Source organism: Meriones unguiculatus, chromosome 1, assembly GCF_030254825.1.
Source record: "Meriones unguiculatus strain TT.TT164.6M chromosome 1, Bangor_MerUng_6.1, whole genome shotgun sequence".
NCBI classification, from domain to species: domain Eukaryota; kingdom Metazoa; phylum Chordata; class Mammalia; order Rodentia; family Muridae; genus Meriones; species Meriones unguiculatus.
The window spans coordinates 168,978,788-168,992,229 of NC_083349.1; the positions used below are offsets into that span (position 1 = coordinate 168,978,788).

The following is a 13,442-nucleotide window of genomic DNA, read 5'->3' on the forward strand; positions in this document are numbered from 1 at the left end:
GAACTAGGTAAGTGATGGCAGGAGGACCAGGAGTAAAACAAACAAAAGAGGAGAGTGGTAGGTGAGAAGGGAGGGAGGAAACTGCCTATATATCGACCCTGATGAGCAGAGGAGACACTGTTAGGTAAAAATAAACCGGTCAGAGAGAAGATACATGCTAAACACACACACAAGTGCTAAGATACAGACACCTAGTCCCTTCTAGGTATTTATAATACGGTTTAAGAAGCGAGTATAAGTTAGTGAGATACTTCATACATGTCTAAGTAGTACCTGTGCAACTACTGGAAACCTAAACATGCAGTAAGGAAGACACACTGAAAACAGTATTTTCCCTTCATTTTGTATGACTAATGACTGCCTAATGGTTAGGCTTACCCAAATGTCACGCTGCTCTGAGATACCCTATCCTCAAAGGCCATCTGCCCTCCAGTAAGCACAACTTAATGAACAAGTTCTCTGTATATTTGCCTGGTCTAGAGAGCTGGTTCCAGGACAGCTAGGGCTACACAAAGAAACCCTGTCTTGAAAAACAAAAACAAAAAAAAAAAGATTTCATTTTTCGGTATTGAAGGTTTTAAGTCTCTTACTGGGGTTAACTGTTAGGATAATTAATTCTTTGAAGAGAATTTGCGGCCCTTTTCTCTGGTTACTTCAAAGCTTTTCTTGCTGAATTGTGCTTTCAGCAGTTTTCTGGAGCAGGACTGTGTGCTGAATCACCAGCCCATGTAATAATGAGGCAGGTGTGCCAGCACATGCTTGCAGGCCCAGCACTGGGGAGCAGAGGCAGGAGAATCCCGGGGGCTCACCACCTAGCCAGCCGCCGACTCTAAACTGTAAACCCTAGGTCCAATGAAGAGGCCTACCTCAAAAGACACGGTGGACAGCTCCTACGCTGACCTCTGGCACATGTGTGCACATACACAAGCATGTACATACACGTACCCACATATGCACACATATGTGCAACAGATAGTTTATAAAACCGGTAAAGGTAAAAACATTACCAGGTAGAGTTTTTAAAATATGAGGGTGTTTTCTTCTTCCAGAAAGAGAAAGCAAAAGTTGTCAGTGGGAAGGAAAGTATAAATCATAGCAGTGGTGGGGCTAGACAGAGGCCTCAGTGATTAAGAATCTTGGTATTCCTCCAGAGGACCCAAGTTTGGTTCCCAGCTACATCCCGCAGCTCACAGGTCCTTCGTGACTCCAGGGGCTCTAATGTTCTCTTCTGGCCTCCTTGGGCACCTTCACACACATGGCATACACAGAGCGAGAGCTAGACAGACAGACACATATACACAGAGATAAAAATAAGTCTTAAATAATGAGATTTTAAAAATATGCCTTTTTCAGTCACAGAAAATTTTATATAATGCACACACACAGTAATAACCCAAATATGAAAACAAGATTACAACAGTAAACAACATTTACATGTGTAAATAAAATATACACCTGCTGTTTATGAACACAGAAAAAGAAATTTGATCATTAATAACGCATGTTTTGGAGTTGGAGATGGCTTGGCGGCCAAGAGTACTACCTGCAATGCCAGAGGACCACAGTTCAATTTTCAGCACCCACATGGCAGCTCACGACTGTCTGTAACTCCAGTTCCAGGGGCTCAAACACCCTCTTACAGACATACACGCAGGCAAAACACCAATGCACGTAAAAATAATTTTTTAAAATGCATGTTTTAAGAAATTTCAAAGGCAACAAACAAATCAAACACAATACCACAATAAAATCAAGCTTAAAGTCACAAAAACAGCCAAAAAAGTCCACAGAGCTGGAAATCAAGAAAAAAAGAACGCTGGTTTTGACTGACTGATTATATGTCAAACCCATTTTAGGGACATGAAAGCAAAAATCCTTAACAAAATTTTAGCAAACCAAATAAAAAAATAAGTAAACAAAGTAGGGGGAGAAGGGAGGACTATGAGAGCACAATAGTTTGGGGGCAGGAGGAATAAAGGACATTCACAGGGCTACAGTCAGCTCAGTTGAAAGCACTGGTTGCTCTCCCAGGAGACCCAGGCTTGATTCCCAGAAGCTACAAGATGGCTCACAACCATTTATAGCTCCATTCTAGAGAACGTGATGCCCTCTGCTGGTCTCTGCAAGCACTGCATTGCTGCACAGACACGCAGGCAAAATACCCACACACATAAGAAATTAAAAAAAAAAAAAAAAAGGGACAGGCACAGTGGCACACGCCTGTAATCCCAGCACCACTTGGGAAGGCAAGGGCAGGAGGACCTCTGTTGAGTTCAAGGTCAGCCTGGTCTACAAAGCGAGTCCAGAAGCAGGTACATGGTAAACACACATGCTGAGACCAGGAACAGGGTATTCTACCAGCTCTAGCAGTTTTACCCACACTGAAAGAACCCTTACTAGAGGTCCCTAGCCAGTTCAATTAAGCAAGAAAAAAATGGACCATAAAGAAAGCAGTCAAGAACCACAAAATATACTCCAAAAAAATATAAAAGTTACAAGTCAATTATTAGAATCTGGACACGAGCAAAGTTGTTAGACAAAAAGGACAATTTAACAGTATCAAACTGCAGTTAGAGAAACTGATTTATATAAACTTACAATTCCAAACAAATTCCAACAGATATGTTTTTAGTGACATGTAGTAAACAAAGAAAGATGGGTTTAAAACAGGTAAAATAAACAAGGTGCACCGGGCCTGCTCTACTAAATGTAAAACATAATATTTAGTGCAAGAGCTGAAAGGTCACAGAACTTAGAAAATTTAAAACAGATTTACAAATAAAAAAAATTTAACAAAAGTGGCACAGTGGAGCAAAAGGAAGACACATCTGGTGGCACAGGCCTCTAATTCTAGCATTCAGGAGGCTGAGGCAGGAGAATCACAAGTTGACAGATGCTCTGAGTACGTATCATCAAAATTAAAAATGAAAAGGCTCAGACTATCTCAGTCACAAAGCCCTGGGCTCAGCATCTGCCAGCACCACCCAGCAAAGAGGTGGAAAGGAAAAGCCAACTAGACAGTAACAGCACTCTTCATCTCTATGACATTTGTTGGACATCTATACAGGAAAGCGGAACTTTAAAAGACATTATTAAAGGAGTAGGGGGTAGGTTGGCGAGATGACTCACTGGTTAAGAGCACTTCTTCCTGCAGAGGACACAAGTTCTAGCCCCAGCACCCACAAAGCAGCTCATAACCAGCTATACCTCAAGTTCCAAGGGATCAAACACTCTCTTCTGGTCTCAGAGGGTGCACAGATATACAAGCAAAAAAAACACCCATATACATAAAATTTAAAAATAAATCCTTTGGGGGAGGGGTAGAATCAGAGGCTCTGGGTTCCATCCCCAGAGCCTAAGAAAACACACAAAAATATTTTAAGTAAAGCCACTGAGAAAAAGCACATCTTAACTGCAAGTGGAAAGAACTCAAGTGTCCAAGGGCCAAGGAAGTTGTTATTTATTCATACAAATCAGCAACAAAAGCCAGTGAGCCACAATTATGCTCAGTACAAACTCTTAAAAACATGTTTGGTGAAAGCCACCAAATACTCAGGAATATATTGAGTAATTCCTTTTACACGAATCTTAAAAAGCTAAAAAGGAAATTTTAATGAGGACATCTGCTAAGACGACAAACAAAGGCAAAGAATAAATACGTAAAAGCTGGAGCATAGTTACTTCTGGAGGACAGAAAGGCATGGTTCTGCTTTTCTTTTTGACCTTGGAAGTGATTCATGACAATATGATTGGCTACTTTCTGGTGTTATTTGCAACTTTTAACTGCTCAAAAATAAGCAAGGCACAGCTAGAGCCATATCTCAGTTGATAGAGTACGTGCCTTGCACGGGCAAGGTCCCACGTCCCAGCCCTAGCACAGTGTAAGTCAGGCACACACACAGCGGCCCCCGGTTGTAATTCCAGCCAACAGAAGTAGAAGCAAGAGGATCAAAAGTCCAGGGTAAAACTAAGCATGGTGTTGCACACCTCTGAGACAGAGGCAACAGTGGGTGGATTTTTGTGAATTCAAGACCAGCAAAGTCTACAAACGGAGTTCCAGTCCAGACAGAGTTACGCAATGAGACTTGATTTCTTAAAATAAACAAAAAAAAGTTCAAGGTTATACTCTCCTACACAGGGAGTTCAAGCCCAGGCTAGGCTGAGACCCTGTCTTGGAGGGAGGTGAGAGAGGGGTGTCAACACCAAGGTGATTAAAAGATAAAAGGAACTTTCTGCTGAGTGTAATCCCTAGGGATCCACATGCTGAAAGAACTGATCCCTGCCCTTAACACATATGTGCACACACACATACTCTCATCCTCTCGTGCTTGCAAAAAAAAAAAAAAAAAAAAAAAAAAGAGAAATAGCAACAAAAGGCTTATGAAAAGGCTGGTTAGGGAGGGCAGCAAGTGAGTAGGCGCCTTGACACGTGCTTTTCACATTCTTACCTCATGAAATCCTCAAAGGAGCCCTGTATCAATGACAAAGTATTGCAGCTCAATAAAATACCAGCAAGTTTTTTGACAACATGAGTACAAATAGGAATGCTAAACAATTAAACTCAAAGGAAGAGAAGTACAAACAACTACTTCATTTGTAATGCTTTATTTCGATCTGAAGTGTGTTCCTCTTAGTTTTGCTGTAGGTAGCCCAGGCTGTCCCTGAGCCCCTGGTCCTCTGGCTTCCATTTCCCAAGTCCTTGGATCACAAAAGTCCTTCTGCAGTAGTAGCACTAGGACCTGAGCTCTCCTCCCCAGCATCCATGTGAAAGTCACATATGGTGGCGACATCTGTAACCCCTGCTGGGAGAGGACAGAGAACAGTAGGTGCCTCAAGTTTGCGAGCAAGCCAGCCAGGAAGTCTAGCTCTGGGGTTAGTCAGAGACCTTATCTCAAAACTCAGATGAAGAGAAAAAGCCTGATGTTGACTTCTGGCTTCCACACCATTAGCACGGGCGCACGTACGCGCGCGCGCGCGCGCGCGCGCGCACACACACACACACACACACACACACACACACACGCACACGCACATGCACACGCACACACACGCGCGCGCACACATTTGTATTTAAAAAGGAAGTGGACCAATGTAATGTGATAAAACCCCATCAGCTAACTTTTAACCCAAAATGATCCAGTAGCTAGGAATTAGTTGTTTCTCTTTAAGGCAACTCATATACAGAGCTTTGCAAGCGGAGAGTTGCCACCATCAATACATCTTCAAACCAAGCCCAATTTGATTCAAGGCTGCTTGCTCCATTTTCCTCCAGAGCAGGTCCTAGGAATCTAAGACTATTGAAGTGGGACTATCCCTCCTCTAAGGAGCTCTGCATTGGCTAAAAACACACAATACTAATTTTGACCAGTGACATTTAAGGAGTCTTGTGCCACCAAACTAGGAAATGTTTCTTCACTATGAAAGGAGACTTACAAGACAATTTCCTCTTCCTCTGAACATTACCATCTTCAGGGAAGTGAGTCTCAGGAAAGCAGAGTAAAGGTCGTTGGCAAGTTGCTCAATTAACTAGCTACCCTTACTGCTGTCCCATGCCAAAAATCTAAGTAACTTTTTTTTCTAAACCTCAATCTACTAATTACAGAGTGCACTGACAAATATTTGTAAACTACATCTGGAGCTGACAGCCTCTTCTTGAATAATACCATACCCCCAACTCTGATACAATCCTCCACAGGGGATAATGTCTTCATTTTTTTCTTGTTGTTAGAATACAAAAATAAAGGCTGGAGAGATGGCTCAGCGGTTAAGAGCACTAGCTGCTGGTTAGAGGTCCTGAGTTCAATTCCCAGCAACCACATGGTGGCTCCCAACCATCTATAATGGGATGTGATGCCCTCTTCTGTCATGCCGGCAGGTGTACATGCAGAACTCATATACATAAAGACATCTTTTAAAACTACAAAAGATGAAACAAGCTTACTATTAAAGAGCTTGCACATTATAGAAAAAGCCACTAAAAGGTCTTCATAATCAGTGAAAACTATAAAACTGCAAAGTCTTCAGTAACATAACAATGACTTCAAAGAGTTGTTACATTTGGTGTGTAACATTTCATAATATAATTTGCATGAGTTTACAGAAACCTACAGCCAAAAACATCGGGAAACTCCCTGCAGAGAAGAAAGAATAGAGCAATGAACTTAGAATAAGACAGATTCAAGCCCTGGCCAGACTGAATGACCTGGAATCTACTGGACTCACTTTTTAGGTGGTAGTGAATACCTATTTCAGCAGACTAAAAGGGGATGGGGGGAGAGCAGCGCTCATTTGCTAATTTTTTTTCTCTATATTTCAGTTACCCGAGGAGCTTTGAAAACAGCATCCCTGATGCAGCCACTGAAATTCTGAAATCACATGCAAGTGCACTTGGACAACAGGAAGCAAGAGACCGCAGCTTCCAGTGCTACACCATTTGGCATTCCTCACAGAGCCAGTAAGAGTTAGCACTAGCTGGACAAATAATAAATGAATAGTCAGCTTTCTAATCTTCCTATTTTAAAAATACATTCCTGGGGCTAGAAAGATGACTCGTAGTTAAGAGCACTGGCTGCTCACTAGGACCCAAGTTCAATCCCTAGCACCCACAGAGTGACGCACAACCACACAGTGCCCAGGAGCACCCTAATCTGCCATCTTCAGGCACAGGCACACACACAGGTACAGACAGGCATCCAGGCAAACACCCTTACACGTATGGTAGTAGTAATAATAATTAAAACAAACAATAGATTACAATTGTGTTTAAGATAAACTCATTTGAAAAAAACAAAAAACAACCTTCCGCTCTGGAGAGGCACATCAGGAGTAGGATGATTGTCCAGCATGCTTTTATGTAGTCTGAAGATTCACTTCTCAGCTGGCTGTAGCAGGATGCCTTCAGACAGGTATCTGTGAATTTGAGGCCAGCCTGGTCTACAGAGTAAGGCTCCAGGCCAGACAAAGCTACATAGTGAGAACCTGTCTCAAAAACAAACAAACAAACAAACAAACAAACAAAAACAATGGCCTGACTTTTCAAAACAAAACAAAAACACAGGACTGGAATCCCTTCTATGTGAATGCACCCACATGATCTACTTTCTAATTTAAGCTACAAATCAAGGTACAGTATACTAAACTCAATTAAGCTTTGAAGTAATCTAGTTTATATCACTAGGAAACATGAAAATCTAATTAGAGGCTATTTAGAATTCTCTTCTCAACTGGCCCTTCCCCAGCAACTGCACCCTGCACACAGATTAGCCCTACGGTAGTAAGTGCTGCATATCTAGCTTCAATACACACTGTGTGCCACTTTTATAAAGCTTCCACACATCATACATCTATAAACATCACCGACATGTTTCCCAGGTTTTCCTGAATGATTATCAGGCTATTTTTCACGTATTTTCTGTTTTTGTCTTTTGTTTTTTTAATCTTACAATGACTATGCATCACCTATACAATTTTCCTTTGTTGCTTTCAAGAGGGAGAAAATGCAAGCTGGAGGTGGTGGCACATGCTGGTAGTCCCAGCATCAACAGCCTGAGGCAGGGGGATCGTGACTGGGACATAGTAACAAGAACCTACATCTCAAATAAGCAAAAAAAAAAAAAAAAAAAAAAAAAAAGAAAAGTGAAATCCTCAGAATTCAGTAACAGTGAATAAAGAACCTTGAAAAGCTGTATTTTGATTTTCCAAAGTCAAAATATCAGATAAGTTAAAAATCGGAAAGTTGCATAATCTTTCACATACTAATGCCAACAGTTCATTCAAAAGCATATTAGATTTTTAAAAAGTGACCAGGTCAACTAACAAACTGATATACAGCTAGGACATAAAAGACTGTATCAATATTAAATGTCCCAGGTTCATAACTGTCCCGATGTTATTTAAGAAAATGCCTTTGCTCTAGGTTTTAGGGGTCAAAGAGGGTGATGTATGCAACTGACTTTCAGGCAGATGAGTGACAAATACAATAATGGTAACAGAACAAATGATAAATTCTTTTCTCATTCCAGGGTGCTGGGCACTCTGCCACTGAGCTACATCCGGTCATGTGAAAGCAAATTCTAAATATTCAGAATGTTAATGCTGAGTGCAGGTAAATTCCACAAGGATTGTTTGCACAATTTTGCATTTTTGTAAGCCTGAAATCATTTCTAATACAATGTGAACTGAAAAAAAAAAGTTAACAAGGGAAAAATAACATTCAAAATTGTGCTTTAAAAAAAAAAAAGTCCCCTCTCCCCCCTTACCCCCAAAAAGTACGGCTCAAGTGAACAACTTGAAGCAAGACTACTGAGAGAAACACAATATGTTCAAAAGTGCTAACAACACCTCTAGGACCAGCAGTGTGAGCAAACCTGTGCAAGAGAATTATAAAGGGGCTTACATAGTTAGTATTCAATTTTCTAGCAGCCACATCAGAGCGCACACACCAAAAATAAATATAGATAGATAGATAGATAGATAGATAGATAGATAGAATAATCTAACTGCATTTTAGTTACCCGATGCATTAATATAAAAATTAAGATACTGTTTTCATTCTAAATCTTCACATCCTGGTGTGTTATAGTTCATAGCACATCTCAATTCAGGTTACATTTTCACAGAAAAATACCTGACTGGTATTTCATCTCAAATGAGCTTTTAAAAGTAGATTCAGGGCCGGGCAGTGGTGGCAAACACCTTTCATCCCAGCACAAGGGAGGCAGAGGCAGGCAGATCTATGAGTTCCAGGCTAGCCTGGTCCAGGCAGAGCTACACAGAGAAACCCTGTCTCAAAACAAAACAAACAAAGCAGATTTAGGAAATGAAGTTGCTTCAGAGCTTGTTTTCCCAGTTGGTGAGATCCCTGGGCAGATAAAGGCATTGCTGCCTGGCCTGACCATGCCTGAGTTTGCTCTACAGGCCTACACAGTGGAAGAGAAGTGACTCCACTTTGGTCTATGACCACAACCCGTGGGCCTCAATACACAAAATAAATAAATGAATGTGTTCTTAAAAGCATTTTAATGAGGGGCTGGAGAGATGGCCCAGTGGTTGAGAGCTCTTCCAAAAGAACGGCGTGACCGGCGTCTGGAGTCCAGCGCCCACATCAGGTGGCTCACAATCCCCTGTAATTCCAGCGCCAGGGAACCCAACAACCTGTTTTGGCCGCCACAGCTACACACATGCCATACACTCAACACACAGATACACATAAATATAAATCATACAATACAACTTTAAAACTATTTTAAAGGCTCTCCCCAACTTTCAAATGCAAACTTTAATGAAGAATTCCTTCCTCAACCATGTAAGTCACAAAGTAACCACACTGTTGACTGCTCAGTTTTAGATGGGAATGAAATAAATTCCTTTTACAGAAGAGGGCCAGACTGATAAAACTTAGTTCCTCTGTTACCAGCAGTATCTTTAAAATGTAACTGTAGCCCGTCTCAGTAGTGCCTGGCTATAATCTCAGCACTTGGGGAGGCAGGGGGATCTCTGTGAGTTTGAGGCCAGCCTGGTCTACAAAACAAGTTCAGGACAGCCAGGGCTACACAGAAAAACCCATGTCAGGGGGGAAAATGTAGTTGTAACAGAAGCATTACCCTGATACAACTCCACCTTTCACAAATACCTCACAAAGCTTTTTCCCCCTTGGTTGTCATATCTGAGTTTTTTGAACACTGCCCATCAAAAGATTACTTTCAGATGCAGCAGAGCCAATTCAAGGTCTGAGTCCCAGAAGCGGAAACCTCCAGAGCAAAGGGAGCAGTTTGGACACAGACACCATCCTGTGGTTCCTAAGAGAGACTTGCACACAAGACAACAGGGATTTATGAAAGGAAGTGCCTAGAGCGGAGAAGTGTTCAAGAAAACAGGTGTAAGAGATTAACGTAGTCAACACCAAGCAACACTCAAGATCCGCCAATCAATAATTCTGTGCCAAGCAACTTGATCAGGGATTTGGCTAGAATCCCCTTGGCTAATCTCAATAAGGGCCTTCTCAAAGACATCCTGATTTAAGCCATTCTCATCTAAATTAAGGCTTTAGCAGTCCTTTGCCTGACAGCGAATAAACAAATAGTACACATTCAGATAAAATTCTGCCAGTCAGCAAAAGGAAAGACCACTTGAAACGATGACACTGTTTTAAATTTTAAATATAGTTTTAAGGAAGAGAAGTTTCCACAAAACAACTTTTTGAAAGCATTTTTCGAAAAGGTTTTTTACTTTGTTTATCCAAACTTTTCAATTGAATAGTGTGGCTAATGGTCAAAATTAATCCATAACAACTAATTCTGATATTGCTATTTTTTTCCCCGGAGTTAAATGGATTCTTATTTTGTTTGTTTTGGTTTGGTTTTTTGAGACAGGGTTCCTCTGTGTAGCCTTGGCTGTGCTGGACTCACTTTGTAGACCAGGCTGGCCTGGAACTCCGAGATCCACCTGCCTCTGCCACCCAAATGCTGGGATTAAAGGCATGCCCTGCCAACACTGCCCGGCTGTTAAATGGCTTCTTTAAAACTGACTGAATCCTTTGTTGTGAATTCACTAGTGGTTGAAGTTTCTCACACCACTGGGAAGTGAGGTTGAGTGTGAACAATGGTTTTTGACACCCTGACCCACTACAGCCCACTTAATACATAAAACACAATTTCCCACCCCCACCTTCTCTTCTCATCCTACTTAATGTAGCTGTTTTCCTCGGGATATCTTTTCCGGGATCACAGATTCAGCCCTACCTACAGCTAAAATAATCTAAAAGTTCGTGTATATAAACTTAACCATTTCTACTTAAGACTTAACATCCTTTTCCTCACTTCAGTCAAAAAGTTTCAAGCAAGACGAATGCAAAGGTTTTGTTTTTTTTTTTGTTTTGTTTTGTTTTGTTTTTTTGGCTGTTCCATCCGGAGAATTCTTTTCTCCTTAGATCTCTTTTATTCGAAGAAATATGTACACATTCCGTAGAAGTGAATACATTCTAAGACGGGTTTTTAATCGGAACGTTCTCAGGTAATGCCTCAAATGCAGTCTCTGACGTTAGCTCAACATGCAGAAAACCACGGTGATTTCCAAAAGCAACGAGCGGGCGCAAGAAGAAATACACCGCACCAGAAACACACATTCCAGACCAACAGTTCAAGCACTATTTCGAGAAAGTAAATAAAAATAAAGTTCCACGCCTCCCTCGGCAACAGGGCGTTCTTGAGGGAAGGCTAGGTGCAAAGCGCGCCGCAGTGCCCGTTCCACACCCGACATCCTGCCTCCTCCAGCGGCCTGAACTCCCGCCAACCACCAGGGACCCCAGGCGACTTCATCAGGTTAACAGGGGTCACCTCTGGTGCAGAGTAAACCACTTTGATCCCGACCCAAGTTAAAGCACCCCTGAGAGGTCTTCCCACTGCGCTGACGGATACCCTTCCCTAAAGGCTCAACGTCCACGGGAGCAGGAAAGACGGGCTCCCTAGTTTGCCAGACTTGGGCAAACGGCTGGGAAGGCAGGCGGCGGGCGCAGAACGCCCCGCTCCCTCGGCATCTCGGCCGCTCGCCAGGGCTGGAGCCGCATCCCCGCTGCCAGGTCCACCTGGCCAACAAAGGCTGAGCGCCGGCCGGTCAGGTGCGAGCCCGATGCCCGGGGCACCCAGCCGCTGCGGGCACCCAGGGACCCTGCGCCGACCGCCCCATCCAGAGCGCCGCGGGGCCCGCAGGGCGCACGGCCGAGGCGCGCATGGTCCCGGGGGAGGGAGGGCGCGCGGCGCGGTGTCCCCGAGGATGCGGCGGCGCCGCCGGCGGGTAGGGGGCTGGGGCGGCCCCGCAGCCCCGACGCCTTTCATTTGGCCTCTGCGGCGGCGGAGGCAGCCCGGTCTCGGCGTTAAGCTCTGCGCAAAGCTGGGGCGCGCGGGCGGGGTGCGGGGGGGAGGCAACCCGCCGCAGAACCGAACCCCGCGCCGCGTCCCCGGCCGCGGACCCACGCCCGCCCGCAGGCCGCGCTCCCGGGCGGCTGGAGGAGACGCCGATCCGGCGCTCGCCCGGTCCTCACCTCGATGTAGCCAGCCAGAGCCGCAGCGGGAGCCGTGAGCCCGAGCAGCAGCAGGACGAGAAGCTTGCCGGTGGCCGCAGCGGCCGCGGTCCCGGTGGCCGCCATCCCTCTCCGGGTCTCTGTGGCGCTGGGTTCTCCCGCTCTCACGCACAGCCAGACCACAGCGCTTCCACTCCGCGACCCAGAAGCGTCTGAAGCCCGTTCGCCGCCGCCCCGGGGGTTTTACACCGACCGGAACTGACTTCACAAAACCACGCCCTTCTCTGGCGGGGTCCAATACCAGCCGGCATAACTGAACTAAGATGCCGCCCCTTGTTTAGCCCAGGTCCAATCAGAGCATGGATGCGCCCGCTCCCCTACCCGCCCAGCGCGCGCCCCCGCATGGCCCCGCCCCCAGTCGGGGCCAGCCCCGCCCCCGCCCCGGACCTGAGGCTGGGGGCGAGCAAGTATTCACCAGGCGGACGGTGGGCCGCTGCTCCGAGGAGGGGAGGCGTCCGAGTGGTTATTTATCGGTGTGTCTCTGCATCATCCGCCCACAGTGTCGGGATTCAGGCACGCCCCACTCCCCCACCCCTGCGGGATATTTTTCATATTCCTTTGGGTACCGCCCTCTTTGGGGCTTCTGGAAAATGTTTTAATTAAAAACAGGATGAATTGTTGAGAGTCCTGGACCGTTTGCAGAGGACCGTCCCCGAGGACCCGGAGGATAAGAGCAGGCATTCCGCTCTCCCCAGCGCTGCACCGGGCTCTCTCTTCCTCCAGACTGCTGCGCCCTTGTTTCGCCCGTGAACCCCGCAATATCTGCAGGCTATTGACCTCTGCTCCTTAGGTCCTTTCCCAGCCCCTCCTGCCTCGCCGCAGTCCCTGCTACACAGAAAGGCCAAATCCAGTGGCACTGGGGCCACTGAAACACAAGCCCCCTTCAACCCCCATGTATTTCAGGATATTCTGGCATTTTTCCTTCAGTTTAAGATCTCTAAAGCAAAAGACCCGCTTTCTCTCTCTTTTCATGCTTCTCAGCATTTTGGCTCCTGGGAAAGCGGCCTGCTGCCCCAGTTCACAACTGGCACCTTGTCCTCCCCATCACGAGGGCTCTGCTGGCTTTGTTTCCTTTACATAGCGGGTGATTTATGTACCACCCTCTGCAGAGACCTGGACTCATTTCTTTAGCTTTAACCCAATCGAGAACCGGGTTCCTCCCGGCAGGAAATTCGCAGTGGAGCGAGAAAGACAAGTGTTCACAGCGGACAGAGTGGGACAGTGAAAATCCTGTCAAATGCATTCTGCAGCTACACACCAACGTGAGCAGTCCGGCTGTAGTCAAACTGGCTCAGCCTCATTCTCCAAAGATGCCAGGCACCTTTCCATTGCGCAGCCCTTCCTGCTCCTGCTCCATTCCCATAGT

General features: G+C 45.2%; 1 protein-coding gene across 4 annotated transcripts in view; it reads right to left on the reverse strand.

The window, feature by feature from the left end:
* Aplp2 (amyloid beta precursor like protein 2) overlaps positions 1 to 12,264 on the reverse strand; it is a 62,888-nt gene extending 50,624 nt beyond the window's left edge. For all 4 annotated transcript variants that reach the window (XM_021644030.2, XM_021644029.2, XM_021644028.2 and 1 more), the window contains exon 1: positions 12,038 to 12,264. In XM_021644030.2, coding sequence (XP_021499705.1) covers positions 12,038 to 12,142 — 105 coding nt within the window. In that variant the 5' untranslated portion in view covers positions 12,143 to 12,264. The remainder of the gene's footprint in view (positions 1 to 12,037) is intronic.
* Positions 12,265 to 13,442: the final 1,178 nt, after the last annotated feature.